The 27986-nt window shown below is 42.5% G+C and overlaps 2 protein-coding genes across 4 annotated transcripts; one reads left to right on the plus strand and one right to left on the minus strand.

The window, feature by feature from the left end:
• The first annotated feature begins 3533 nt into the window (after positions 1–3533).
• On the plus strand, positions 3534–8515 carry LOC306928331 (interferon regulatory factor 2-binding protein 1-like). The gene is made up of 2 exons (XM_079508360.1): positions 3534–5685; positions 7623–8515. The coding sequence occupies exon 1, from the start codon at positions 3844–3846 to the stop codon at positions 5650–5652; it is 1809 nt and encodes a 602-aa protein (XP_079364486.1). The 5' UTR covers positions 3534–3843; the 3' UTR covers positions 5653–5685; positions 7623–8515.
• Positions 8516–9587: 1072 nt separating this feature from the next.
• On the minus strand, positions 9588–24871 carry micu2 (mitochondrial calcium uptake 2). Of its 3 annotated transcripts, none has more exons than XM_079508363.1 (12): positions 24297–24871; positions 21853–21982; positions 20625–20656; positions 20233–20308; positions 19573–19620; positions 18793–18875; positions 16773–16829; positions 16031–16137; positions 14854–15025; positions 12663–12771; positions 12240–12379; positions 9588–11046 (listed from the first exon to the last, which is right to left on the minus strand). In XM_079508363.1, the coding sequence occupies exons 1-12, from the start codon at positions 24516–24518 to the stop codon at positions 10942–10944; spliced, it is 1281 nt and encodes a 426-aa protein (XP_079364489.1). In that variant the 5' UTR covers positions 24519–24871; the 3' UTR covers positions 9588–10941. The 3 variants fall into 3 exon arrangements, with proteins under 3 accessions (XP_079364489.1, XP_079364487.1, XP_079364488.1); XM_079508361.1 differs by having other exon boundaries at positions 12222–12379; positions 24297–24870; XM_079508362.1 differs by having other exon boundaries at positions 9591–11043; positions 12222–12379; positions 24297–24869.
• Positions 24872–27986: the final 3115 nt, after the last annotated feature.

Below are 27986 nucleotides of genomic sequence, written 5' to 3' on the forward strand. Positions count from 1 at the left end.
CTGCCAGGGATCGGATGAACCTGTCCTGGGGAGAGGGAGGCGCAACATGCTGCCAGGGATCGGATGAACCTGTCCTGGGGAGAGGGAGGCGCAACATGCTGCCAGGGATCGGATGAACCTGTCCTGGGGAGAGGGAGGCGCAACATGCTGCCAGGGATCGGATGAACCTGTCCTGGGGAGAGGGAGGCGCAACATGCTGCCAGGGATCGGATGAACCTGTCCTGGGGAGAGGGAGGCGCAACATGCTGCCAGGGATCGGATGAACCTGTCCTGGGGAGAGGGAGGCGCAACATGCTGCCAGGGATCGGATGAACCTGTCCTGGGGAGAGGGAGGCGCAACATGCTGCCAGGGATCGGATGAACCTGTCCTGGGGAGAGGGAGGCGCAACATGCTGCCAGGGATCGGATGAACCTGTCCTGGGGAGAGGGAGGCGCAACATGCTGCCAGGGATCGGATGAACCTGTCCTGGGGAGAGGGAGGCGCAACATGCTGCCAGGGATCGGATGCAATGTCCCACAGGCACAGTGTTGTTTTCGTCGACTAAAGCTAAAACGAAACATGTTCGTCGACTACCCTTCTACTGACGAAAACTAAATGGAAACTACATGAAGACTAAGCTATGATGTCTAAAACTAAGACTAAATATACTGACGATTTCATCAACAAAGGAAAACTAGACTAAAAAGGGACTACAGGACAAGAGATCCAGTAGAAGTCATTTTACACTTGGTTGCAATGCTGAAAATAGCAGATCTACAAGCCCACAACGTGTCGCGTTGTGAGCTTGTATATCTGCTATTTGTGTAAAATCAGTCATGACGGCATCAAGGCCCACCTAAACACATTTAGCTTGACAAAATCAACTAGATTTTTTTTTTTTTTTCAAAATCTTTTTATTATGGTTGTCAAGTCACAGGTTCATAGAAAAAATAAAAATAAAATCAGATTTTAGTATCAGTGACTGAGGTAAACAAACGTACTGTATGAATCACAGAGATCGTGGGCAGACATAATGAAAAGACTGTTATTGTGCAAAACATGCCCCTCCAAGACATTTTCTCCCCTTCAAGTCCCAATTTAGTAAAGCCAATTCCCAATTCCCCAGCCTCTCTACAAGTACTCCATCTCTGCTAACCACCACAATCAGTCATTGGGAGGGTGAAGAAAGCCTCGGGTCTCCTCCGATACCCGGGCCATCAAGCCAACATCTTCTTTCCAACCGACAGTGAAAGGTCTCACTAGGGGGGCGTAACGCATGTGGAGGTACACGCTATCCCCCCCACCTCTTCCCTCTCCTGAACAGGCGCCCTGACTATCAACTGTAGATTTAGTCGACTAAAATCGTATTATATTTAGTCTAAAACTAGACACTAAAACATTCTAGGTGACTAAAATGTGACAAACTAAATGAAAACTATTCAAGAGACTATGACTAAAACTAAAATAGAAATGTGCCACTGATATCCCATAGAAGAGGAGAGGAGTATGTAAAGTACGGTGCAAGCGGCATACGGTTTGCCAGGGCATGTTATGGGAAAGCAAAGCATGTATCCAACAGTGGTGGGCAGTAACAAAGTACATCTATTAGTTCTGTAATGAAAATGATCTGTACATTTGTATGTTGGATACTTAAATCCATTACATTTTCAAAGACAAATATTGTACCTTTGACTCTACATTTATAGGAAGGGAAAAAACATTGAATTAACCAAACCACTCGAGCCCCATTTCAAATGTGACAATAGCAGATCTACAGTACATGCTCCCGCTTGTTGCGTTGTAATTCGTATTGTGCTGTGAGGTTGTAGATCTGCTATTTTTAAGTGGTGCAACCACTTCCTTAAGTGACTATGTGTGTGGATGGCTGGCTGGCTGGGTGGGTGCGTCTGAGCATGAAAACAGCATGGTTGTTTTTCACCACCTGTGCGCAACCTAACACGCACACAAACACACGCACATATTAACTGTATACATGGTGATTTCGGGTGTCCCAGTACAGTGACAGTACAGTACAGTAGAGGGTACAGTAGAGGGACCCCCACACGGTAACTGTCATTTCTCAACCGTTTCGGACGCGGGCAGCTCGCCGGAATCAGGCCGGCACCCTGGGTGCGTTCCTGTGGGTCTGGAACTCCCCCCCCCCCCCCCCCACAGAACACCACTTACTTCACACTGGTGTGATTTTTTAGTAGTGCACCCACTCCCTTACGGAGCCATGTGTGTGGCTGGGTGGGTCTGAGCACGAAAACAGCATGGTTGTTTTTCACCACCTGTGCGCAACCTAACACACACACAAACACACACGCACATATTAACTGTATATGATGATTTTGGGTGTGCCAGTACAGTGAGTACAGTACAGTAGAGGGACCCCCACATGGTAACTGTCATTTCTCCACCGTTTCGGACGCGGGGCGGCTCGCCGGAACCGGCCCGGCACCCTGGGTACGTTCCTGTGGGTCTGGAACTCCGTCTGGACCCCCACACGGAGTTGCACCACTCACTTCACACGGGTGTGATTTTACTTTATTTTTTGAAAATGCATTGACGTTAAGAAAATGCACTTTGTAATTGAATAACTTTTTTTTTTTAAACCAATAACTTTAGAATACTTAAACGACAAATTTGGCTGAGCTACTTGTAATATTTGACCAGTATCTGTAGGCCTACTCAAGTAGGCTATTGTGGGGTTGAGTGCTTTATAAGGCGAGAAAAACATGTTTAATAAAGTAATCAATAACACATGTTATATACATTCTTGCAAATCTCAAAGTGCTACGGGGTTTAAGAACGAGGTATAAAAACCGCATAGTCAACCAAACAGTTACTAAGGCAAAACTAGGTCAAAACAGGGCAAAAGACAAAAAAAAGGTCCCAAGAATAATCAATAATCAATGTGCACCCATGTGGTGAATGTAATGCACATGTAAAGGCCTTGGACAAAGGCACTATATAAATGCACCATTTACCATTTATCCACCAGGTGGAGCCAGTGTGGTAGCACCAGAGCCATGTCTTTTACCTAGCCCTGAACCATGACTCAGACTATTACAGAACTATCATCCATGTCATGATGACTATCTTCTACCAAAACTTGTAGAATGTGCCAAGTGACATTCATCACGAGATATACTTTATTAATCCCCGAAGGGAAAGGTTGGGCTATTATATATATTAACCTCTTTAACATCACATATGTCGATTGAAACATGCCATAGTGAATGGAACAATTGTATTGTATAATATAACAATTCAAAGGAGCTTTATTGGCATGAGAAAACAAACGTTTACATTGCCAAAGCAAGTGTCACAATACAATAAAAACAGTTGAAAATGAGGGAAGTATGGCTACAGCATTTTGTAAACAGAGCTGTCACATTTCGTCGTTATGTACATATATCACAGTGTTGTTAATTTAACGTAAATAATGTTACGAATTGTTGTATTAGTTAATTAGCACTGCATTTATAGCCGTTTAAACGGAAAACAACACACTAATTTCGTTCAGGGGGAAAAACTACATCACCCACAATGCCCCCACACACTGTGGCGTAGGTATATCCGGTGTCTTATAACATTTTACTTCCTTCCAGACAGACCGACACGAACAAAAATCCAGAAAGAAGACGTCGTTAACTTTTAAATGCTGTAACCCGAAATCCCCGTTTCTCGTTCCCATAGTTCTAGTTTGATTTTTCACCCATTAAACTCGAGGCATGTGGCTGAGCGTGTCCGGATACTGAGAGAATCCTCCGCGAGAACGAATAGACTGTATATCATAGCTGAAGGCCTCCGAAGAAAGTTTGTGTGCGAGGGAGAGGAGAGGAGGCCCTGTAAACAACATGTCCTCCGCCTCGCAGGCATCCTCCAGACGGCAATGGTGCTACCTCTGCGATCTGCCCAAGATGCCGTGGGCGATGCTCTGGGAGTTCAGCGAGGCGGTGTGCCGGGGCTGCGTCAACTACGACGGGGCGGACAGGATCGAGCTGCTCATCGAGACAGCCCGGCAGCTGAAGAGCACCCACGGGGTGCTAGACGGCAGGTCGCCCGGTCCACAGCAGCAGCAGCAGCAGCAGCAAGGGAAGCCCAGCTCAGGTAGTGGGCCTATGGAGGGAGGAGGAGGGCGGCAGCACGCAGAACGTTTAGACCGGGGCAGCAGGGGGGAATACGGGGTCTCCCCTCGGCTCCCCAACGGTCTGCACAGGGCTGAGGATGTGGCCATATCCGAGGGCAGCCGGCAGAGCCCGAACACTCGCCGGGCCATGGCGGGTGCAGTGCCGGCTCTACACGGGACCATACCCCACGCCCTGTTGGCTCAGGGGTTAGTAGGGGCCCCTCATGGCCTTTTGGCCCCGCTGTCAGGCTCCAGGGCCGGGGCCCCATCTATTGCTGTCTCGACTGGCCCCATAATGAGCGACGGTGGGAGAAGACAGGTCGTGTCGTTGGGTGTAGGCGCCAGCACTTCTTCGTTGGTGGGTCTGGACGCAGGGGTCTGGAGGAATAACGAGGTGATGGCCGAGCTGGCCGAGAGCGCCCGGAGCAGGGCTGAAGGTTGGCCCAACCGCCCCAAAGGAGTCCGGGATGTGCTTGTGACCCTCAGTAGCTGTGTCCCCTTTAATGTACGCTTCAGGAAAGACCATAATCTCATGGGGCGTGTTCTAGCCTTTGATGCTTGCACAAACCCTGATTTTGAGCTGAAGGTCTTTGTTGAGTACCCCATAGGCTCGGGATTGGTGTTCTCAGGAATCCCAGATCTGGTCAGGCAGATGTTCCGCGACTCGGCCAAAGATGCAGGTAAAGCGGTGAACTCTGGGCTGCGCTACATGGAATACGAGAAACGACAAGGCACCGGGGACTGGCGTGGGCTTACAGAGCTGTTGAATGATGGCGTGCGCTTTTTTAAGGAGCCCCCCATCCAAGAGGTGCTGCCACAGCCATACCCCGACACAGGTATGCAGATGGCAGCCGCCGGCCGGTCTGTGCCCCCAAAGAGCACCACGCGGCGACGCAAAGCATCACCTGGTTCCGAGAACGGAGAGAGTGACGGGAGACCAGACCACCAATCCCGTGAACCCTGGCGCGCTTACCCAGGTATGGAGCCTCTCTCTGGGGTACCTGCCGCACAGGAGGGACCACCCCGTTTACATAGCCAGCCCTCACCCATCTCGGCCCTCATGGGTGTTGCTGACAGCTTGAGTTCCAACCAGATGGCCAGAGACAGCCCCAGCATCTCCGTGGCCCACTCTTCTACAGCCGGCCGTCCCACCAGTGGAAGTCCCTCCACGGCCTCTTCCTCCGTCTCCCAGGCAGCCACCGGGCAGGGTTCTAGTGCTGTGGGGCCAAGCAGTAGCAACCCCGGGGAGTCAGGAAACAGCACTCAAGGGGCCCTGCTCTGCTGCACCCTCTGCAGAGAGCGCTTGGAGGACACTCATTTTGTCCAGTGTCCCTCTGTCCCGCACCACAAGTTCTGCTTCCCCTGTACCCGGGGCTCCATTCGCAGCCAAGGTCCAGGTGGGGAAGTGTACTGCCCCAGCGGCGAGCGCTGTCCCCTGTCTGGATCCACCGTGCCTTGGGCGTTCATGCAGGGAGAGATCTCCACCATCCTGGCAGGAGATGGAGATGTGACAGTGAAGAAGGAGAACGACCCCTGACCTCTCAGTCCCGTTGTGGCAAATGTTGACATGGTAAGGAAAGTTGATTTGGTTCTTTAAATTAGGGCTGCATTATCTAGGCCTATGTACCTAATGGTTTGAGTGATTATTGGTTCACAGCCTTTTCTTACAAAAAAACAAACATTTGTTGCATTCAAGACGAGTGTGTTTCATTTCATGAAGGAAAGGCTCATAGTATTCTTTGAGCCTTTCCTTCTGTATATGCTCAGTTTATCCTGGGGGAAATTCAGTTGTCATAGCAGCACAGCAGTATGGATGAATCAAAGATGCGGGCAAGCGTAGAGAACAAGTACTGAATAAGTAGTAACAATAGTAGAAATGGGGTAAATATAAAGACAGTATAATATTTATACTTAACGTCTGACCTGGCTCTGATTCTGTACAAAACATACTGTTGTGCTGTTAAAAGCACATACAAACCAAGGCCAAGTCCTTGCTTCAAGAAACCATTTTCGTATTTTGCCACTGCCAGTGTGCCATGCAAATGAGTTGAGACAAATATGACAGCATCAATCGTACCTGCCTTGAAATTCAACAGCAGCAGTATGTCCATTTGATGAGTCAGGGTCTTGATGTGATCATTTATCCCGTGGCCCACTCCTCTGCATTTTGACATCTTACCCAGTGGCAATACCTTAACTGGCCTTTGACTTCGTTAGGGATGCTCCAATCAGGTTTTGACTTCGTTAGGGATGCTCCAATCAGGTTTTTTGGGACCGATCACTGATTGTTTTTCTCGTGGTCGGCCGATACAGATCTTGTGCGTAAGGGGAAAATTTGAATATTTCAAAAAATAAATGTCAAAACCCATGTGAAAACTGTTCCTGTGTGTGGGGAGTATCCTGTGTGTGGGGAGTAAGGGGAGAATGTTTAGACCTGTCACAAAGATGCAAAATTATATTATACTATATATCTGATTGACATTTATACCACTTAAATGGTGTAAAAGATTGGTTTCTCCAGATAGGGTAAAGTACCGATCAAGTAATTTGGAGTGAATATCGTCCGATCGGTCCCTGGAACAACATATTTTCAGAGGGGGTCGGTGGCCAATTGCATATAATCTTGGGTGTCCTTGACATGAAAATGTTTGAGAACGACTGACATAGAAACAGGGTTTTTCAGAAAACTGTCAGGATTTAGAAGACATTTGTAGAATCGTTCCCAGGTCAAAATGGGTTAAAGGTGGTGGGGGGGGGGGGGGGGGTAATTTATCCATTTGCCTCAATCAACACTGATTTTAATGTATGAACCTAAAAATGACTTTCCAGCAGGCTAGTTATTCAGATTCCACATTTTATTTATCTTTTAGCCCTCCTAGACCACAGTTAAGCGGTGTTGTAAACACTGCAGGAGAGTAGCAAAGTGTTTGCATAGATGGCCGATTATCGTAGCATCTCTGGTCTTCGTAAACATACATAGTGATGTAAAGTCACAAGCGCTGAAATGTGGAAAGGCTTAAAGGCATCATCATGATGGTGGTTTAGTTGCAGAGTCTTTAGAGGTAGTTTTTGAAATTGGTTAATATGGGGTCGGTCAATATAATGTGTGAAATATATTGAGTACTTGCATTTTTTATGGAGGCATGTTATAAAGGTATACATTCATGGTACAAGTCTACAGGTAAATCTCTTTCTGCCTAAGATGTTAATGGGTTGGTTACTCCCATATTAGTAACATAAAAGTTGGAAGAATGTAATTATTATCTTTAAACAGAAAAAAGGCTGTTGACCTGTTAGTTCAGCCAGCAGGAGCATCTCTGGGGATGCTCTCAACTATGGGCTTTTCAAACCTGATTTAACCATTTAAAGGTGTCATAAATTCAACGTCTTCAACAGAAATGGGTGCGTGATCGCTCACTTGAGAAAGCACCACTTACTGGTCCTTCATATTGTTTTCTTAACCTGGTCATTAAAATGTTTATTTTTCTCCCTTTTCTTTCTCCACAGTGGATCAAACAACACTTTGAAAGCACTTCCCTTATTTCTTACCCAGAGGTCCACTCGGCTACATTTCATTTTGTGCCTGTAAGGTGCATTGAACTGTCAGAATGACCAGAAACCCAGATAACCAACCCATGGAAACACCCGTTTAAAAAAAAGAGGAACAGTGCACTTCTTCAACCCGTCTATTGGTTCGGGCCTGGCTCACATTTTAAGACCTATAGGCTGCCTCCCATAGAAACACCACCCTGTCCGATGCATCAAACATAGGCGTTCGTTTCATGAGGCCTTGTTTTAAAAGCCGTGGATTGAAAGAAAGCACAGCTGTGTTTTGAGAATGACAATCTGTTTTTTCATTGTTTCCATTAAAGACAAGGTTGCATACTGTGCATTCAAGTGAATAACGCCTATATCGATGATAGTATATGGTTTAAACAGAATCACACAAATTATTCAAACGGAGAAAAAAAAGAAAAAAGTGAATGTCCAAAATATGACAAAACCATTCGGTCCTTAAAGCCAAGGTTTGAAAATGTAATCACAAATGTCTCTTAGGTATGCTCTTTATTACATATATTGTACGTCAAAAATGTGAATTTACTTTCAATGGCTCTGTAATTTCTATTTTTGATACAATACAAATTTATATGTATTTGTTTATAGTAAGTGATAAGAAGACCAAAGATGGCTTCATGCTCCATGTAATTTTATTGTATTGTAGCTGTGTATGCTGTATTCACTGATAACCTTGGCATCAGTCACTAATGTCTTCATCTATCACGGATGTTTTTTTTAGTTAAATATTTACTTTGGATTCTATATATGGTAAGATAATTAGCACCACAATTGTCAATGGTTAATCCACATACTCCACTCTATAATAAATGACAGAATAGTTATCGTAGTTATGGTGCTTGTCTCATTTGGCTGAAATGGTTTCTTCAACCCATTCTGGGCGAGAACCCCTTTTGGTGTTTTTAAGCATTGTTATACTTTAGCTATTGGAAAATAGCAGATCTACAAGCTCATAGCGCCGCGCTACGAGCTTGTAGGTCTGCTATTTTAGAAAAATCGTGAAAATGTGGCGCAAATCTTTGAATATATATATATATATATATTCTTTCAGAGCCAAAGTTTCTAACTCAAATCTTTGCTTCTGGGGTGTCCCTGGAACAACATATTTTCAGATGGGGGTCGGCGGCCAATTGCATATAATCTTGGGGGTCCTTGACATGAAAATGTTTGAGAACGACTGACATAGAAACAGGGTTTTGGATTTAGAAGACATTTGTAGAATCGTTCCCAGGTCAAAATGGGTTAAAGGTGGTGGGGGGGTAATTTATCCATTTGCCTCAATCAACACTGATTTTAATGTATGAACCTAAAAATGACTTTCCAGCAGGCTAGTTATTCAGATTCCACATTTTATTTATCTTTTAGCCCTCCTGGACCACAGTTAACGGTGTTGTAAACACTGCAGGAGAGTAGCAAAGTGTTTGCATAGATAGTGCAACAATTATGAAAGCAATGACCGATTTGTTGATATAAAATGCATGGCTGGAACAAGTCCTTAAAGCGACACCAACAAATATCACATTAAAAAAATGTAAACAAAACCCACACCCAAAGATATTTGACTTCTATTGCAGCACAACATAACAAAATATATATGCATATTCTCAACGTGTTTTGTAAACATCTGTACATAGAATGTGGTTTTATCCCTGGTTTACGTTTCACATTGCAGATGGGTGACAAATTAAAGACAGACCAAGTGTCTTAATCCATTGAGACCTGGAACGCATCCATGTCACGTTAGCGTTTAACCACATTAACCATTAACCCATTTTGGGCGGGAACCCCTTTTGGTGTTTTAAACATTGTTATAATTTAGCTATTGAAAAATAGCAGATCTACAAGCTCATAGCGCGCCACCGAGTGGCGCGCTATGAACTTGTAGGTCTGCTATTTTTGAAAAATCGGTAAAATGTGCCTCAAATCTTTCCAAAAATGTTCATGATTTAGAATTCTTTTTTTTTTTTAATTTCGACGTCAGGCCTTAATGGGTTAATAGTAAGGTGTTGGGTCGCCATGAGTCACCAGAACAGCTTCCTTGGCATGCTGGTAAAGGTCTCTGGAACTCTACTGGAGGGATGGAACTATTTGAATAAAACATTCCTTCATTTCATGTTTTGACGATGATGGTGGTGGAGAGTGCTGTCTAGCTGTAGCATCGGTCTAACAGTAAATCTCCCATAGGTGTCAATTGGGTTCTTTTAATTTCAAAGGCAATGGCTAAGCGTAACCTAAAGTATTCAGTACCCGCTCGTGCCCTGTCATCCTCCTTACGAGACCACTCCCATCGGTATAGAAATGTTTATCTCAGGGAAAAGGTTATAATCACTCAATTTGTGTTGATTTGTAATGACCCTTCTAAGGGAACAAGTGTACCCCCTGCCCCCAGCAAGACATCGGGCATGTATGTGATCTTGGTGTACACACAGCACTCATGCACTTAAAACAGGTGGAGCAACAATGGTGAAGGATGACTCATGTGACCATATCACATGTTTCCACATCTCTGTAGAGGTGCTTGCTTTGCTGCCTATGGCTTTTGCACAACTGAACTCTCAAATGTGTAATTGTTTTATGGTTTAGTTGTGGACAGTTAGTACCAACAGTCATGGCCTGCATTGACATTCTTAGCCTCAAGAACAGGTGCTCTTCTGTTTTTCTGTACATCATATTAATGCATAAGCATCCTACTTTATTAATAATCGAATGTGCCCTTTCAACCACAAAGCTCAACCCTATTTACTGATGGACTTTCTCATATAGATCGAAATATCTATTTATTTATTTATTGTCCCTACTCAAACATCAGTTGAGTAGTCTTTGCGACTGAAGTTCCTGCCCCTGTGCGGCAATAACAAACCCTCTTTTATATTCACTAGATATTTTGTCTCATGGCATCTTGATCTAAAACTGAGGTAAACTGGGCCTGCTCAGCATTTTTATGCCACGCCCACAGTGCATGATAGCTTAATTGCATCATGCAGCACACCTGTATGGAAGCAGATACACATGCCATGTTTCTCCACTGTTAGAATTCACGCTTGTCCTTTTAGTTTGTCACCCGTCCGTAGTTCACAGGAAAATTGTCCAATAATATGTTGAGAAGGGATGCCATGTATCATCTTATCAGACGACGCCTCTCAGAAGGGATGCCATGTATCATCTTATGAGACGACGCCTCTCAGAAGGGATGCCATGTATCATCTTATGAGACGACGCCTCTCAGAAGGGGCTTCCCGTTTCCTCCCTCTCAGAAGGGGCTTCCCGTTTCCCGCAGAGCCTCCTGAGCACCCTTCAGCATTTCACGCTTTACACACTTCCAGTAGCCAGAGAAGCCTTGCTGGGGCTGCACCTGCTGGTAGGACACAATTCAAATGTTGTAAAAAATGGTAAATGGTGCATTTATATAGATTTTCCTCATATACTTTGCAAAGAATATTTATTTAAAGACGTTTATGCCGTGGACAAAGCCAACTCGAGTTGTGACAAATCATGACAACAAACACAATGTTTTGGGCCGATCAAATAATTAGAAAGAAGAAAAAGGCAGGTTTTTGTTTTGTTTTTCTTCTTACAAATTATTTGATCGGCCCAAAACATTGTGTTTGTTGTCATGATTTGTCAGAACTCGAGTTGGCTTTGTCCACGGCGTAAACGTCTATAAATTAATACTTTTTTAAAAGTCTATGAGGAAAATGAACAGGGAATTATTTTCCGGGTCTCTCATCGTCATGAAAGGGGGCGGGACTGCGACGCTCTATAGGGACTTTATCCAAGGCGCTTTAACATAGAAAAAATCTCATACTGGCCAATCAGAATGCCTGTTGCCACAAATTTACATCATATTTAGCAGACATTTTACCTAATTTCTCCTTCCATTGTCGAAGGCAAATATGGGACGTGTGGGGACAAGATGGCGTAAAGTTTCCCTTCATTGTCAATGGAATTTCATGTTTGTGTTGCGGACATTTAGTGGGGACAAAAGCTGTATATAGGAGGTGCTAGCGCAGCGTAGCGCCCCTCAAAAAATAACCTAGGTGGATTCTAGTGGTTGTTTCTGCAAGCCCGGTTTATTGACAGTACTACTACGGGTATTAAATAATCACTAGACGTCAGACATTTTTTAACCCATTTAGGCCTGACGTCGGAAAAAAACAAACGTTCGCCCTGAAAGAATATATATTCAAAGATTTGTGCCGCATTTTTACGATTTTTCAAAAATAGACCTACATGCTCGTAGCGTGCCACTCGGTGGCGCGCTATGAGCTTGTAGATCTGCTATTTTCCAATAGCTAAAGCATAACATAATGCTTAGTTAAAACACCATAAGGGGTTCCCGTCCAGACTGGGTTAATATGTGCAGGATCGCAATATGGGCTGACACATTAGCCTACAATATTCCCTTTTCTACAACTGCTGCGAAAGAGAAGACTATTATAACAATAGTTTTTCCACCCTCGCCTGCACAGCATTTAGATACGGACTACACCTACAGTTCTAACACAAATAAGATATTGTATTACAGTTTACCCTGAGGCCCCGTAGTACCCTGTCTTCCATCACGCTGATGAACTCCTTGTGACTCAAGCAGTTGTCTCCATCCATGTCGAAGATCTTAAATACAGTGTCCAACACATTGTCTGACAGGTCATGCCCAGTTGCAATCTTCACAGCTCGCTTAAACCGGACTGCATGAAACAGAAGGAAATAAATGCATGCGATGAGGCAAATACCTATACATTTTTCATTAATTTACACCAAGATGCAAACGGTGGGAGAAATGCTGTACATGGTTTTGGCATTTGGTGTCGTGCACTAGCAAGTAGCAATAGCCGATCTATAAGCTCGCAATGCATTGTGCTTTAGATCAATCAATCAATGCTTCATTTCAGGCCCAGGGAGATTAATAATTACAAAGGAATAGAAAACATACAAAACAGATGGATTATTCTTTTATAAATCGAGCCTTACCCATTCCAATGGGACGATTGGCCTGACTGATCATTTTGATTGAGAAGGCAAAATCCTCCAGATTGTTGGTGAAGAGGCAGAATGCTTTGAACTCATCGAATGTGATGCTCTAGAAGAGAAAATGTGTGATGTCACTATCGGGTAATGTGTGATGCTATATTGTCATTATATTTACCATCGATTCTACAAATATCTATAATCTAGAAACACAGGTTTTCTATGTCAGTGGTTCTCAACTTTTTTCATGTCAAGGACCCCCAGAATTATATATATTTGGCCGCGGACCCCCATCTGAAAGTATGTTGTTCCAGGTACCCCCCTAGAAGCAAAGATTCAAGTTAAAAACGTTCTGAAAGACAATTTGTCAAAAAATAATTTGTCAAAAAATAGCAGATCTACAAGCTCGTAGCTTGTACATCTGCTATTTTCAGAATGGGTTAAATATAAAACTATGCCAACATGGCATAGTTTGATTGATGAAATTCACATGGCGAACATTCTATCCTTGAGTGCTGGTAAACCCCACCCCGATGGGTTGAGGACGGTCCCCCCCTTACCTTACCCACAATGATATAAGAGCAAAATGGCTGCCACATGATTAATATGAATAAATATGGTCAATAGATCAGACTTTAGGGTCAAACTAAATCTGTTCCATTTTTAAAGCTGTACAGCAGCTCGTTGGCAGAGACGCCAAAGATCACGAGGTCTATGTCAGTTTGGAAGCAGTCCAAATGAATGAACATTTTAAACATGTCGCACAAAATTATAATTAAAACTTACTTTCATCCACTTTAAATCTGGCCTCCCCATATTTTGGGCATGTCTCATAAATTAAAATAGTCAACAGCAGCATCCATCCACAGTGGAGGCCTGCCCTGCCCCCTGTGGGGGATCTCAGCTTTTGTTCGTCGACTACCTTTTTCCACTGACAAAAACTAAATGGAAACTAAATAAAAACTAAGCTATTGGCAAGGAAGCAACCAGGTGCTCAGGAGGTGTGCAGGTATAAAAAAAATGTAAAAATAGTAAAAAGGTGCTCCTGGGATCAATCGGGATAACACATCTATAGAACAAAGCGGAGATCCGGGCACACTTAAAGGGTTAGTTCAGATTTTTGGAACTTAAGTTGTATGAAATACTTGCCATTAATATAGTGGTTGCAACTGTATTAATTGATTGCCCGAGTCCTGTGGTGGGAGTGTTGCTCTGGTTTTGGTGAAATATCAAGTAGTTCCGGTCATTTTGTGGGGGGCACTGGGGGCCACGCAGTAAAAGTAAATTAATCCACAAAACTAACGTCATTTGTATTGTTGACCTATTTCTAAAATATTAGTGCAACTTCCGTTCTTTTTTTACCCCTCTATCACACAGAACTATGTTTTTTGTGTCCATATCACTACGCCCAAAAAATAGTTCCATGTGATAGAGGGGTCAAAGTTGAACGAAAGTCGCGCTAATATTTTAGAAATAGGTCAACAATACAAATTACATTCGTTTTGTGGATTAATTTACTTTTACTGCGTGGCCCCAGTGCCCCCCACAAAATGACCGGAACTACTTAATATTGACCAAAACCAGAGCAGAACTCCCACCATGGGACTCGGGCAATCAATTAATACAGTTGCAACCACTATATTAATGGCAAGTATTTCATACAACTTAAGTTCAAAAAATCTGAACTATCCCTTTAATGTTAAAAAGGAGGAAAACTTTATTCAACCGACATGTTTCGACCTATGCGATAGATTTTAGTCGACTAAAATGTTATGATATTTAGTCGACTGAAACTAGACTAACACTAAAACATTCCGGGTGACTAAAATGTGGTCTAAAACGAGATGAAAACTATTCAAAAGACTAAACGACTAAAACTAAAATCAAAATTTGCTGCCAAAAAACAACACTGAAACTGTAAACCACTGCCGTACAGTGATTGTTTGTCCTTGTACCGTACCTGACCAGCAGGGATCTATTGTTTGACCTTGTACCGTACCTGACCAGCAGGGATCTATTGTTTGTCCTTGTACCTTACCTGACCAGCAGGGATCTATTGTTTGTCCTTGTACCGTACCTGACCAGCAGGGATCTATTGTTTGTCCTTGTACCTTACCTGACCAGCAGGGATCTATTGTTTGACCTTGTACCTTACCTGACCAGCAGGGATCTATTGTTTGACCTTGTACCGTACCTGACCAGCAGGGATCTTCTTCCTCATGTTCTCCCAGTAGGCCTCATTGTCCTCCTCGTTGGTGTAGTACAGTAGCCACTCAGCAAAGTCCTCCCTTCGCATGGTGTCCATGCCCTTCGAGAAGCGGAGGAACTCCATCTCATGGACCTCAGACTGCAGGTCCTCCATGAACCTGAAGGAGAAGTCAAATCAGGGACGTGCACACATAGACATCAAAGAGGGGGCTTCAGCCCCTGCCCTTTTACCCGTCTGTGTAATACAACTGCCCTTTCCAGAGCACGAATGCAGCATTTACTACATGGTGGAAGAAATGCAAATGCCTCTCCTCTCCTCTCCATGCCACGCCGGAAGGCAGCCTTCAGGAGAATTGCTTTTTTCCCCCGAAGTCTCCTGAACTTGAACGCAGTATTTTGCATTGAACAAATTTCGAAATCCATGTCGTACTACACACCGCATCTCTATAGCTAAAGAGTGCTGGGTTGCGGACCCAAAAATAGCTGATCTACAAGCTTGTAGCTTGTGAGCTTGTAGATCTGCTATTTTCTGTCCAAAAGTGCCCTCTTACAGGATTTTAGCCCCATGCCCCTCTAACTCTCTGCCCTTCCCTGAGTGAAATGGTAATATACATGCTATACGGGTGATGCTACATGCTATACGGGTGATGCTACATGCTATACGGGTGATGCTACATGCTATACGGGTGATGCTACATGCTATACGGGTGATGCTACATGCTATACGGGTGATGCTACATGCTATACGGGTGATGCTACATGCTATACGGGTGATGCTACATGCTATACAAGTGATGCTACATGCTATACGGGTGATGCTACATGCTATACGGGTGTTGCTACATGCTATACGGGTGTTTCTACATGCTATACGGGTGATGCTACATGCTATACGGGTGTTGCTACATGCTATACGGGTGATGCTACATGCTATACGGGTGATGCTACATGCTATACGGGTGATGCTACTGTATAGCAGTGATTCTTCTCAACCTTTTGAATTCCAAGGACTCCCAGTTACGTCGTGTACATTAGGCCACGGATTCCCATTTGATATATTATTTATTATCTCTGGCGGACCCCCAATCCTACACAGTAAAATCCGGTACACACACACACACACACACACACACACACACACACACACACACACACACACACACCTGCGGAATTCCTTATACTGCAACTTTTGTTCCCCATTCCTTCCAAAAAAGAAGGCTTGTAGTGTAGTGTTCAGTGTAGTGAGGCCGTCCCCCTCATCAGCAGCTTTCTGCAAGAGGAGAGATTGAACATTGCAATGTTTCTTGTACCAGTTATTCTAAAGTCATACTTTTTCACCACGTTAATGGCTACAGTGCCTAGAGGCCTTACACTATCCTCCCACTGACATTTTAAAAAATTACCACAAATGAACCCATTAAAAACCGGGAAAGCATCTGTGTCATTTTATATGTTTACGTTGGCTATTCAAAAATAGCAGATATGCAAAGCTTGTACATCTGCTATTTTTTGATCATTTTTGAAAAATCCTCAAAGTGCGAGAACTACTGATTTCGAAGGCATTTGTAAAATCGTCCTCAGGTCTTAAATGGGTTAATTATAGAGATGCTCTGATAATCGTCCACCGATCGGCAATTTACCCTATCTGGAGAAACCCATCTTTTACACCATTTAAGTGGTATAAATGATATCAGATATATAGTATAATATCATTCTTCATCTTTGTGACAGGTCTAAACATTCTCCCCTTACTCCCCAAACACAGGAACAGTTTTGACGTGGATTTTGATTTTTGGAAATATTCAAAAAAACATTGGTCCCAAAACACCTGATCGGAGCATCCCTAGTTAATTAGATTCCATATGCTTTAAGATATGCAGATAAAATGTCACCATGTTTACGTACATCTGTGGGGTTGTCCTTAGGAACTTTGTCCTTTCTTTTTCCAATGATTTTCTTGAGCTTCAGTTCAAAAAAGAGAGAAAAGAAACAACAATGGGACTCATGCACTTAATATTGTCAGTTATGAATTTCTTAAAAAGATATTACAGCTCACTTTATTAAAGGGGCATTCTACTCATTTTCAACATTTTACTATGTCATTAATATACCTTAGAGCTGTTGGGCCCTATTATGCATGTCTTAAGTACCAGGTCTTATTACTTAACTTAAGACCTGGAGGCGTGATCAATGCCATTTGGCTATTCTGAGTGGCCAAACAGCATTGACCACGCCTCCAGGTCTTAAGTTAAGTCATAAGACCTGGTACTTAAGACACGCATAATAGGGCCCGTTGTGTGGAACTAATACAAGTCCCCCCATTCTGTGTTTCCTAGAACTAGAGGTCTGAAAAAATCATTAACATGGTGAAACACATCTTGATGATGTCATCAAGATGTGTTTTACCATGTTAATGATTTTTTTCATAATTACAGTTCTAGGAAACACAGAATGGGGGGGACTTTTTTTAATTATTTCTACACAACAGCTCTAAGGTATATTAATGACATAGTAAAATGTTGAAAATGGGTGGTTTTCCCCTTTAACAAATGCTTACTTTGCATACCACTTACTGAACTATTACAGTCAATTAACAGAAATGGAGAATCATTTAGAATGATGAACTAATATGGTATATTGATTTTAACTAAACAAAAACACTAAAACTGGAATACATGGTAATGCATGCAGCGGCAATCTTTATTCACCAGATGCATTTAACCACATTAACCCAGGTGTTTCTATTTTTATTTATTTTCTCAAAAATAGCATATGTACAAGCTCACAACGTGTCACATCACAACACACAGTGCGAGCTTGTAGATAAGCTATTTCCATTGGTGTCATACGACAAAGCATATATAGGGCTCACCGTGGTTAAGCTTGCGAACAAAGCCAAATCACAACAATGGGACAAGTGGTCCATAAAGAGCTGACATGCAATCTATCTAAAAATAGCCGAGAATAATCACAGGGAAAAAAACAACACACAGACATAAATCGTCACCCCCAGGTGGTCAGTCCTGGTGAAATGTATGCACAAGATATGTACAGTACATACACAGTATTGGCCTTGGGTGAGTTGTTACTTAACCCATTCTGGGCGGGAACCCCTTTTGGTGTTCATGGCATTATGTTATACTTTAGCTATTGAAAAATAGCAGATCTACAAGCTCGAGTGCCGCGCTATGAGCTTGTAGGTCTGCTATTTTTGAAAATTCTTGAAAATGTGGTGCAAATCTTTAAATATATATTCTTTCAGAGCAAACGTTTTAAGTCAAATCTTTGCTTCTGGGGGAGGTCCCTGGAACAACATTTTCAGATGGGGGTCGGCGGCCAATTACATATATTCTTGAGGGTACGTGACATGAAAATGTTTGAGGACGACTGACATAGAAACAATTTAGAAGGCATTTGTAGAATCGTTCTCAGGTCTAAACGGGTTAAAAAATAAAACAAACAATCACAACATCCAATATAGACAGTGCATATGCATTGCCAATCTAATTGAGGCAGGGAGGATGCAAAGACATGGCAAATAATAAAACAGATATGGGCATTGGGCAACTAGCAGCACCGTACCCGTTTCCCTCACCTTCCGGGTGGCGTCCGCACCATCTGTCCACACTTTATTTTGGTAGCATCAGTACTTGAGGCAGCATTAAAGGTGGTGATATTTTTTACAATTTAAACGTGCATACATAATACTGTAGAAAATATATTGTATTATACTGTATTATACTATAATAATATTTAGCAATAAACCGAGTAATTATATATTCTGTTGTTCTCATGTCAGTTCAAAGGTTAGGCACTGAAATATATAAATTAAACTCAGTCAATACAATTGTATTATCGCAGTAATCGCACCATACAATTATGCCAAGATTTAAGTCACATTTGAGCCCCAAGTAAAAATGCTTACCGTCAGAAACTCCTTCCTGTCCACCTGCTCATTGCCGTCAATATCAAGCATTTTGAAAGCTATATGAAATCCAGTGCCTGGCTCTGAAAGGACATATATCTGTTATTAAGGTTTCTGCTGTAGAGAGTTTCACAACAGTTAGTCCAATAATGTCCTTTGACCTCAAACTAATTGCTGATTTTGTAGCCCAAGGAGTGTTTTATGCAAAACTAATGCTTGGAATTGATTGATTTAGCATCATGAAAACCCCCTAGTTTGACATGTCACATGCTACTTAAAGCAAAAGGAAATTTAGAAAATATTTGCCTTATAATAGGATGTCTATGGTGGCCATACTGTACAGGCCATTTTCAACACTTTCCCCTCAGACAATTCCAGGCAACCTTTTTTCTGTTATTCAGGATATATTGAAGATACAAAATCAGCTGAGTTTTTTTTTGACCCTGTACACAACATGCTGGTTCAAAGAGAGTAGCAGTCCCACAGCAGAAAGCAAAGCCACGTTGAAAAGAATGAAAAGTACAAAAAAGAAAAAATGCAATGTATTTTTACCGAAAGAAAGAGATGCTACTGCACCTTTGAGTCACACGATGCTTTTTATCTATGCTTTTAAACAGACAAAACCCTAAATAAAGTTGACATGCCACAACTTGTGCTAGAATAGACCCCTTCGTGCGGGACTCCAGTCGATGAAGTATATTAGGATTTAAGTGGTTAAATGTAGCCTCCAAGGCAAACTGTATCGTAGATTCGTAGCACATGCAATGTTTAAAAACTTACTGGTCAGAATAGTCAACAGGAACAGGTACTCCGTATAGGATATCAAACCTGCAAGAGACAAATTATATTATATAATATGGTACATCTTAATATTAGGGCTGCCAGGCTGCACAACCTAGTGTGTTTCAGCATCGTTACATTGCAATGTACACCCGACTAAGGATGCAATGGGGCTAAGGCAATTATGGTACTAAAAATATATATATAAAAAATAGCAACGTTTTTTCATGATTAATCTGGAAAAACTAGCAAGGTTTTTTCATGACGATCAGTGATGATGATGACATGATGATCAGTCCGTCTGATAATCAGTAGAACGATTTAATGTTTTCTTGATAACCGTCTCGTATGCACATTGTGCCTTCATCGAGGTCATGTTGAGTCAACCACTAGAGTGCTGAACAACAAACAACAGCCTAGATTTCTAGAGTAATCCAACATCATTTCCAAAATGGAGAAAATTGCTATTGAAGTTTAGATATAGTACATAACAGCATATACCTGTATGTGTGGTGCATGTACAATATACATAAAAAACAAATTGTTAAATACATATATTACATACTTGACTGCAGTTTACATACAAGTGTATATATTTTTTTCTTTCTTTTTTTTTCTCTCCAATTGGTATTTCTATGCTATTTTAGGGATTGCTCTTACCATTGTCTCCAATGTTTCTGAACAGTTCCTCGCCAGCTTTTGCTCGTGAGGCAACATTCAACATTTCATCAACATCCTGCACATATACCCACAAGAAACAAGACACGTTTAATGAAGACTACTGCTCTTGTGCAGTTTAACCCATTTTGACCTGAGATCAGATTCTAAAAATGTCTTCTACATCCTGACAGTTTTCTGAAAAAGCTATGTTTCTATGTCAGTCGTTCTTCGATTTAAAAAAAATAGCAGACCTACAAGCTCATAGCGCGGCACTCGGTGGCGCGCTATGAGCTTGTAGATCTGCTATTTTTCAATAGCTAAAGCATAACATAATGCTAACACCAAAATGGGTTAAATTCAACGTTTCACACTCTGGCAATGTAAATACGCACCTCTTTAGTTAAAACTTTCTTCAGCAGCTTTCCTACAGCAAATGAGGGAATAGCACAAAAAATACAATTACACACGAGATTATCACCTGATCTGGTCTAGAAAAAACATAAAATGAATCTGTCTAATTAATGTATTTTTTTTGTGTGTGTTCCCTCTATTATCTGGGAACACCCCTTGCGCGTCCTGCTGACATTTTGGAAAATGCATCAATTTGGGAAATTAAGTTTATTCCACAATGCCAGTAATTTAACAATTTAAACCCTATTATCCTTTATTGACCCAAATCCCCCAGAGGTCTATACTAGGCCAACTCATTTCCACAACGTGTTACAACGTGGTACGTAGTGTAGTGAGCTTGTACAGTACAGTAGACCTGCTATTTTTTGCCAATGTTTGCCCCCAGAATAGGGATGCTACGGTTCATGTTATTAACATTAATCCATTTTGGACTGAGGTCGATTAAGAAAAAGGCTTCTAAATCCTAACATTTTTCTGAAAAACCCATGTTTCTATGTCAGTGGTACTCAACCCTTTTCATGTCAAGGACCCCCATAATTATCTCTATTGGGCCACGGACCCCCATCTCAAAATATGTAGTTCCAGGGACACCCCAGAAGCCAATATTTTTTAAAAATGTTCGCTCGGAAATATATATTCAATGATTTGCGAACCCGGGCTCCCCCAGAGTTGGTGTCGAAGTGTCCTTGAGCAAGACACTGAACCCCCCAATTGCTCCTGATGTGCTGGTTGGTGCCTTGCAAGGTTTCCGCCGCCATCGGTGTGTGAATGTGTGTGTGAATGGGTGAATGTGATGCACAATCTATGTAAAGCGCCTTGGATAAAGGCGCTATATAAATGCACCATTTAACATTAATTAAAACTGCATCAGCCACATTCCTGAAAGAGAGTAGTTATGCTTGGCTGTACTTTAGCTAGATGATGATGTGTTATCACAGATTGAAGCAAATGTGGTATGGTGGGGAAGATGGGCTTACAGCTGCAGCCCACATCTGATCTGTTAGTAACAGCATCGTTGACAGGTTACCTCAGTCTTAAGGAAAAGAGCTGGATATAGTTTGCATGAATGAGACAGAGACAATGGAAGGGTATGACTGGTCTAATGGTTAATTTGAAAATCTTCCGTTTTCAGCAACAAAGCGGTTGGTTGTTCGAAGAAGTATAAACAGACTAAGAAGAAACAGACTGTTGAACGGTTTTGTTCCTTACGGTCGACATCCTCCAGCATCACTGAGAAGAGGAAGTCCCGTGGCGTCATGTATGGCTCCTGTTCATATGTCATCGATGCAAACTGGTTGAAACGAATCCTTCTAGCAGACGCCCGGGGCACTGCAGCATCCTGAGAAAACACGGGCAGGCACCACACTTAAAGCACGGAACTTGGTAAGTCTCTGCACCAAAAAGGACTGGGGCATGGAACACGACATTCCAAATATTATTTGGGGAAGTGGCCAAGACCATCAGAGATACACAAAATGTCAGGATAAATAAAATGTTAAATGGTGCATTTATCTAGCGCCTTTTTCTAAAGGCACTTTAACGTAGATTGTGCATTACATGATTCACCCTATGGTGGAGGAAACCATGCAAGGCACCAACCTGCACCGCAATTAGGAGTTCATAACTTCAGTCTTGCTCCAGGACACCTCGACACTAACTCTGGGGGAGACCGGGATCGAACTGGTAACCTCATGGTTCCCATCCAGCTGTTCTCCCGGCCCCACTGTTGCCCATATACATCTGATAGTCTTGGCCGACTTATGTTTTATGTGCCTGTTATTCATTCATTCATTGTTTTGTTGTTGAATTGTCGAGTAACACAATCACATAGAAAAACGTCACAATACATCAGAAGATCAGGAAAAGAAAAACAAAAAGGTATATTAAACATTTGTTTAATTGTCGTTAATATATCAGGGCGTGCGTGCAGTGTGTGCGTGTCGCACGCGTGCGCATCAAACGAGCGAGCGAGCACGGGAGAGAAGGGTCTGTGTGCAGAGTGCAGACCGCAGATAGGGGCATATCCTATTGGGGCGTTTGACTCTGTTGGGGTTCCCAAACCTTTTCATGTCAAGGACCCCCAAATTGACACTCATTAGCCCATGGACCCCCCATTTGAAAATATATGCCAGGGACCCCCCCCCCCCCCCCCCCCCCCTCCCATAAGAGAAGATTTTGACAGCTCTAGCAGTGATTTTCAACCATTTTCATTTCAAGGCCGGACCCCAAGTTTGACATGCATTAGGCTACGGACCCCTGGCCCATTTAATGGCATTTCTATCTCTGGGACCCCAATTGAAATAGTAAAATCAATGTTTTATTTGTATTAAAAAAAAAACCCTGGTTCCATTTGTACACTCTGAATTACAGACCCATAAGGGTACCGAGTGGAATAGTAAGAGAGTGGCGACACGCTTTGATCTCGCCAAGCGTGTCGCAAAGCGGATGCCTATGGGCTAATAGTAGGAACTTAAAACTTAAAACTAGGCTCCAGACTTCCCAAAACAAACTGGTCAGGCTCCTACTTGGCCTCACCCCCCGAACCCACTTCACCCCTGCCCACTTTGACAGGTTGGAATGGCTTAGGGTCGACAACAGAGTACAGCATCTTGCAATGGGTCTGGTCCACAAGATTCGATAAACCACCAAGATACCCATGTACCTGTCTAGATACTTCCTTAATGTTAACGAAGTCCACACCCACAACACCAGAGTGTAACGAACCATGTACAACCTAGATTCGGCACAAACAAGGGACTAAATTATTTTCACTCCTATGCCACCAAAATGTGGAACGCCCTACCAACAGTCATTAAGACATGCAAATCCCTTGACTCCTTCAAAACCGCTCTCAAAGGGCACCTACGGATGGCTGCAATTCAAAACTGGCCCCCGTAAAATCTGAATCCCCCCCCCCCCCCCTTTTTCCCTCACTGTATATGTTTCTTTTCCCTTTTTACCTCCATTATGATGAATTCCTGTTCTGTTCTTTGTCTATTTAGAAGTGTCTATTTGTAAGTCTCTAAATGTTTTGATGAATTGAACATGGTGGACCCTCTTGTAAACAAGTGTAATGCTTAATTGGGTCGTCCACTCACAGTTAACAGCCTTTGTATTGAGTTTGTGCTTGAAATGTACTGTAATTCTGCAAACTGTTAATAAATATTTCAATCAATCAATCAAAACTATCTCCCATTGAGATAGACTCATTAGACTCACTGAGGCACTGAGCACTTCCGCATTCCATTGTTACAATGGGAGTCGACGCTAGTGTCGCCACTCTCTTACTATTCCACTCGGCTCTGGTAGCCTCGGAATGTCGGAAACGTTCCCCCTGGAACTCCCTCAAGGACCCCTGGGGGTCCCCGGACCCCACTTTGGGAACCGTGGGGAAGGCATGTAAACAGTAAGTTCACGCCCTCTTTCTCTGAATGTGATAAAGTTGGCGTTGTTGCGCATTTTATCCAACGCTAAAAACACATCAATAATAATACTTATTCTGTACAACAACAAAAGCAAAACGTCTATAACACACATCACCACGAGAACAACATAATGTCACATTTATGGATCACATAGTCAGTTCACAGTTGGACTTGTTTAGTATTTCTACTGCTAACAGTAACTAGCAGCTGAGCTAACATCAACTTTACCTTGTGTTCATCCTCCTCTGCGTGGACGGCGAAGGAGGGCAGCGCTGCATTCTGATGATAAGCATACATCAGCCCGGTGGTCCCGACCAGGGAGCCCAGCAACACAGCCCGGGGACCACCCAGCAGCATGGCGGCACGGCGCGGCGGACCCCCCGCCACCAGAGCCCGAGGCCTCCTCACAAAGTTCCGCAGGACAGCAGCAACTCTTCCCCAGCTGGCCATCTTTGTTTTTGTTGTTTAAGGTAAGGAAGAAAAGTCGTTTCAACACAACTATGCCAACCTGCACAACAGCAGCAAAACACAGCTCCTCTCTTGGAACTGTGTGTGTGTGTGTGTGTGGCTGCTGTCAGTGGCCTGGCCTGGCCCACTTTGGTTCAGAATGGAACGGTCTGGTCTGGCGTCAAGTTCAAGCGGTGAAGCCGCGCAGTTGTCGAGTCGAGAGGAGGTGCATACTAATAGTTACAGTAGAGAGAGAGGAGGTGGTTACAGTAACACACAAGTAAGGTTGTAAAATGTGTACGTCGGTCGTAGGAAGGAAGCACCACGATGGCTGCTCTGTTTGAACTTTTCAGGCAATCTCTGGCTCCATCTAGTTGATGTAAAACGAACAACTGTCGACTGACTGTCCTTCCCTGGTCTAGTATATAGTTCTAATAGTTGTCAAAGCTGTTAATTTCAAGGACCCCGTATTCACTCTGATAGTGTACAAAATGGAGCCAAAATGGACATGTAATGTCCATTTAATGTCCAAAATGGAGCCAAAATGGACATATAATGTCCATGTCCAAAATGGACATGTAATGTCCATTTTGCTGAGTTACAGACCTGTAAGTAAGGGTCAATTTGGAACCCTTTCAAGGAAACCATAGGGTCCCCATGCTAGCCTGGAGTACGTGGACCCCCACCATGAGAGAGGGTCCCCAGCTAGCAGGTCCGGCACCGCGAGGGGTCAAAGGGGGTTACTTGACCCCTCAACCCGACCTCCTTGAGGTAGCTGGCAGCTAGCCTGGAGTGGGCCCCCCACCATGAGAGCCACAGCAGTGGCTGGCTAATCGAGGTGGGGAACTAAGAACAGATCTACAAGTTAGCCTGTCTTTTGTTTAGTTTTTTCATGAAATCTATTTGTTTTGTCTCTAGATCATATTTTGTCAATGGGGTCATTCAACATTCAAAGCTTTAATATACCGTAATGTCCGTTTGCTATGAAAGAAAGAATTCCCATCATTTTCATAATGATACACTATTTAATTTATATTTTAATGTCTGCTCGTTCATAGTCATGGTAAAGACTAAAGGCTCATTCATAGTCTGGATTTTCGGTGGTGGGGTGACCACTGAACTACAACATGACGTCACGAGCCGCGGTGAAGAGCAAACCACCGCCACCGCTCCAGCCCTTCTCTCTCTGTTTTTACTCACCACCGCTCAATGTTATTTCAGCTCCGGTGGTCACCTCACCGGTGGTCACCTCACCACCTGAGCTGTGGTCACCTCACCACCGGAGCGGTGGTCACCTCACCACCGAAAATCCAGACTATGAATTAGCCTTAAAAAGTGGACTTTTGTTTTTGTTGCAAATGTTACCGCAGTGACTCAACTTTACATTATTTTACTGGTAAAACTATTAAAGCCAGTACTAGAACACTGTCATAGTCTCTTGAATAGTTTAGTTTTCATTTAGTTTTAGTCACATTTTAGTCACCTGGAATGTTTTAGTGTTAGTCTAGTTTTAGTCGACTAAATATCATAAGATTTTATTTGACTAAATCTACAGTTGATTTAGTTGAACAAATGTATTTTGGTGGGCCTTGATGCCGTCGTAATGACTGTTTTTACACTTGCTGAAAATAGCCGATCTACAAGCTTGTATATCGGCTATTTTCAGCATGCAACTAATTGTAAAATGACATACTGGATCTCTTGTCCACTAGTCCCTTCCTAACATTTTAGTCTAGTTTTTATTTGTTGACGAAATTGTCAGTATATTTTCTTGGTTGTCTTGGTTTTAGTCATCATAGCTTAGTTTTTATTTAGTTTCCATTTCCATTTCGAACAATTTTCGTCTTAGTTTTAGTCGACGAAATCAACACTGGAAACGAGGGGTAAAAAAAATAGACAATGTCAAAATGAAGGGATGAAGAGAGTTTATGAGACAATACCATATTTTATATATCCACAGACAGATATTGGCAGATGTTAATCAGTCATTTCAATAAACAAATCAGAATTAAAATGGACATTATTAAAACATACATTGAGTTGTGCAGACTTTGTGCAATACGGGATACATGAAGTTCTTTTTTTTTTTGTTTTTTTTTTAATAGAGTTGACCCTGCATCACCTCTATTGTTTAACACTGTATGGGGCGATATACATTAGTGCAAAACAAAAGGTGCATGATTTTTTTATTTTTCTTCTTTCCACACCAATCGGTTATTCACATTTCTGCTCACATTTTTATTGAAAATTGCACGTAGCTCCGGTTGAGTTTCAGCATTCCATGAATAAGAAAGCCATCCATACAGCATAAAAATGTTTGTATTTTGTACCAATTACTGTATGTACAGAAGCAAATGCCTCAAGCTTTTTACTGATCGGAAGCATTTACATAACATAAACACAGTTTGGAAAAGACCAGCCCTTTTCGTTTTGATAACCACCAATGATTCAGTACTGCATTTGCTAGAGCTACAGTATAAAGGCTAGTTAACTTTACATTTTGGGATTTACTCCTATGTCTAATTTATACTCTTGTCCATCGACCGGTCGTCTGTTGTCGATGTGACACCGTCGTCGTGCGGCCAACTATAAATCAGGCTTTAAACATGTATTTGGGGGACGGGGGGACGGGGGGCAGACTGTTACAGACTGTTCATGTTAAAACATTTTGATTACTAGCCTCCTTCAGGTATAGAGGGTATGCGCGTGACATCATCATCAAACCAGGAAGTTATGCAGGAATGCCTAATGAGTGGCAAAAAACTACTTTCTGGCCTTGGAAGCCCATGAATCCAAACAGAAAAGTCCTATCTGATTGCATTAAACAACGTTAAACAATGTTTAACTCACTTTGCCTATTGCTTTGCCACTCGATTTGCCACTCGATGTGCCATTCACTTTAAGCATGCGCATACTCTCTATTACACCTGACTTATATGACCCACATCTGTTCCATACATTCCATACCTCATACGGAGCTGATCACATACTTTACTGACATGACGTGAACTTTTGTGTCACCCTCCGTTGACTGATGTTATTTCTACCTGATGATAATGTTGCTATTGACAGTATGTCGTATGTATTCCTATTGTGAGAATTGTCCTAAATGGTAAAAAAATAATAATAATAAGCTGATTATTATTAGTTTCCAGAATGGATACAAAAAATTAAATGAGCAACACAGCTTTCTCTATAAGATCAAACCTCCTCCTGACATTCAATACATATTGCAAACACCGAATCAGGAGGAGAACATTGTCTTCTTCATGAATTCCGTAATCACTGCCAGTGTCAGTGAGACCAACATGGATGATTGATAATGTGTGTCCACAGCAAGTCCACATCAAAGTTTGCATCAGCAGGTTTTTGGAGGTTTATTTAATGTTATAGCAGCAAGTTGTAATGTAAGGTAACAAAGAACATACACAATGTAAAGACAAAAAAAAAATATCAAGATATAATTTCTTC

This window comes from Electrona antarctica (assembly GCF_951216825.1).
Source record: "Electrona antarctica genome assembly, chromosome: 8".
Taxonomy (NCBI): Eukaryota; Metazoa; Chordata; class Actinopteri; order Myctophiformes; family Myctophidae; genus Electrona; species Electrona antarctica.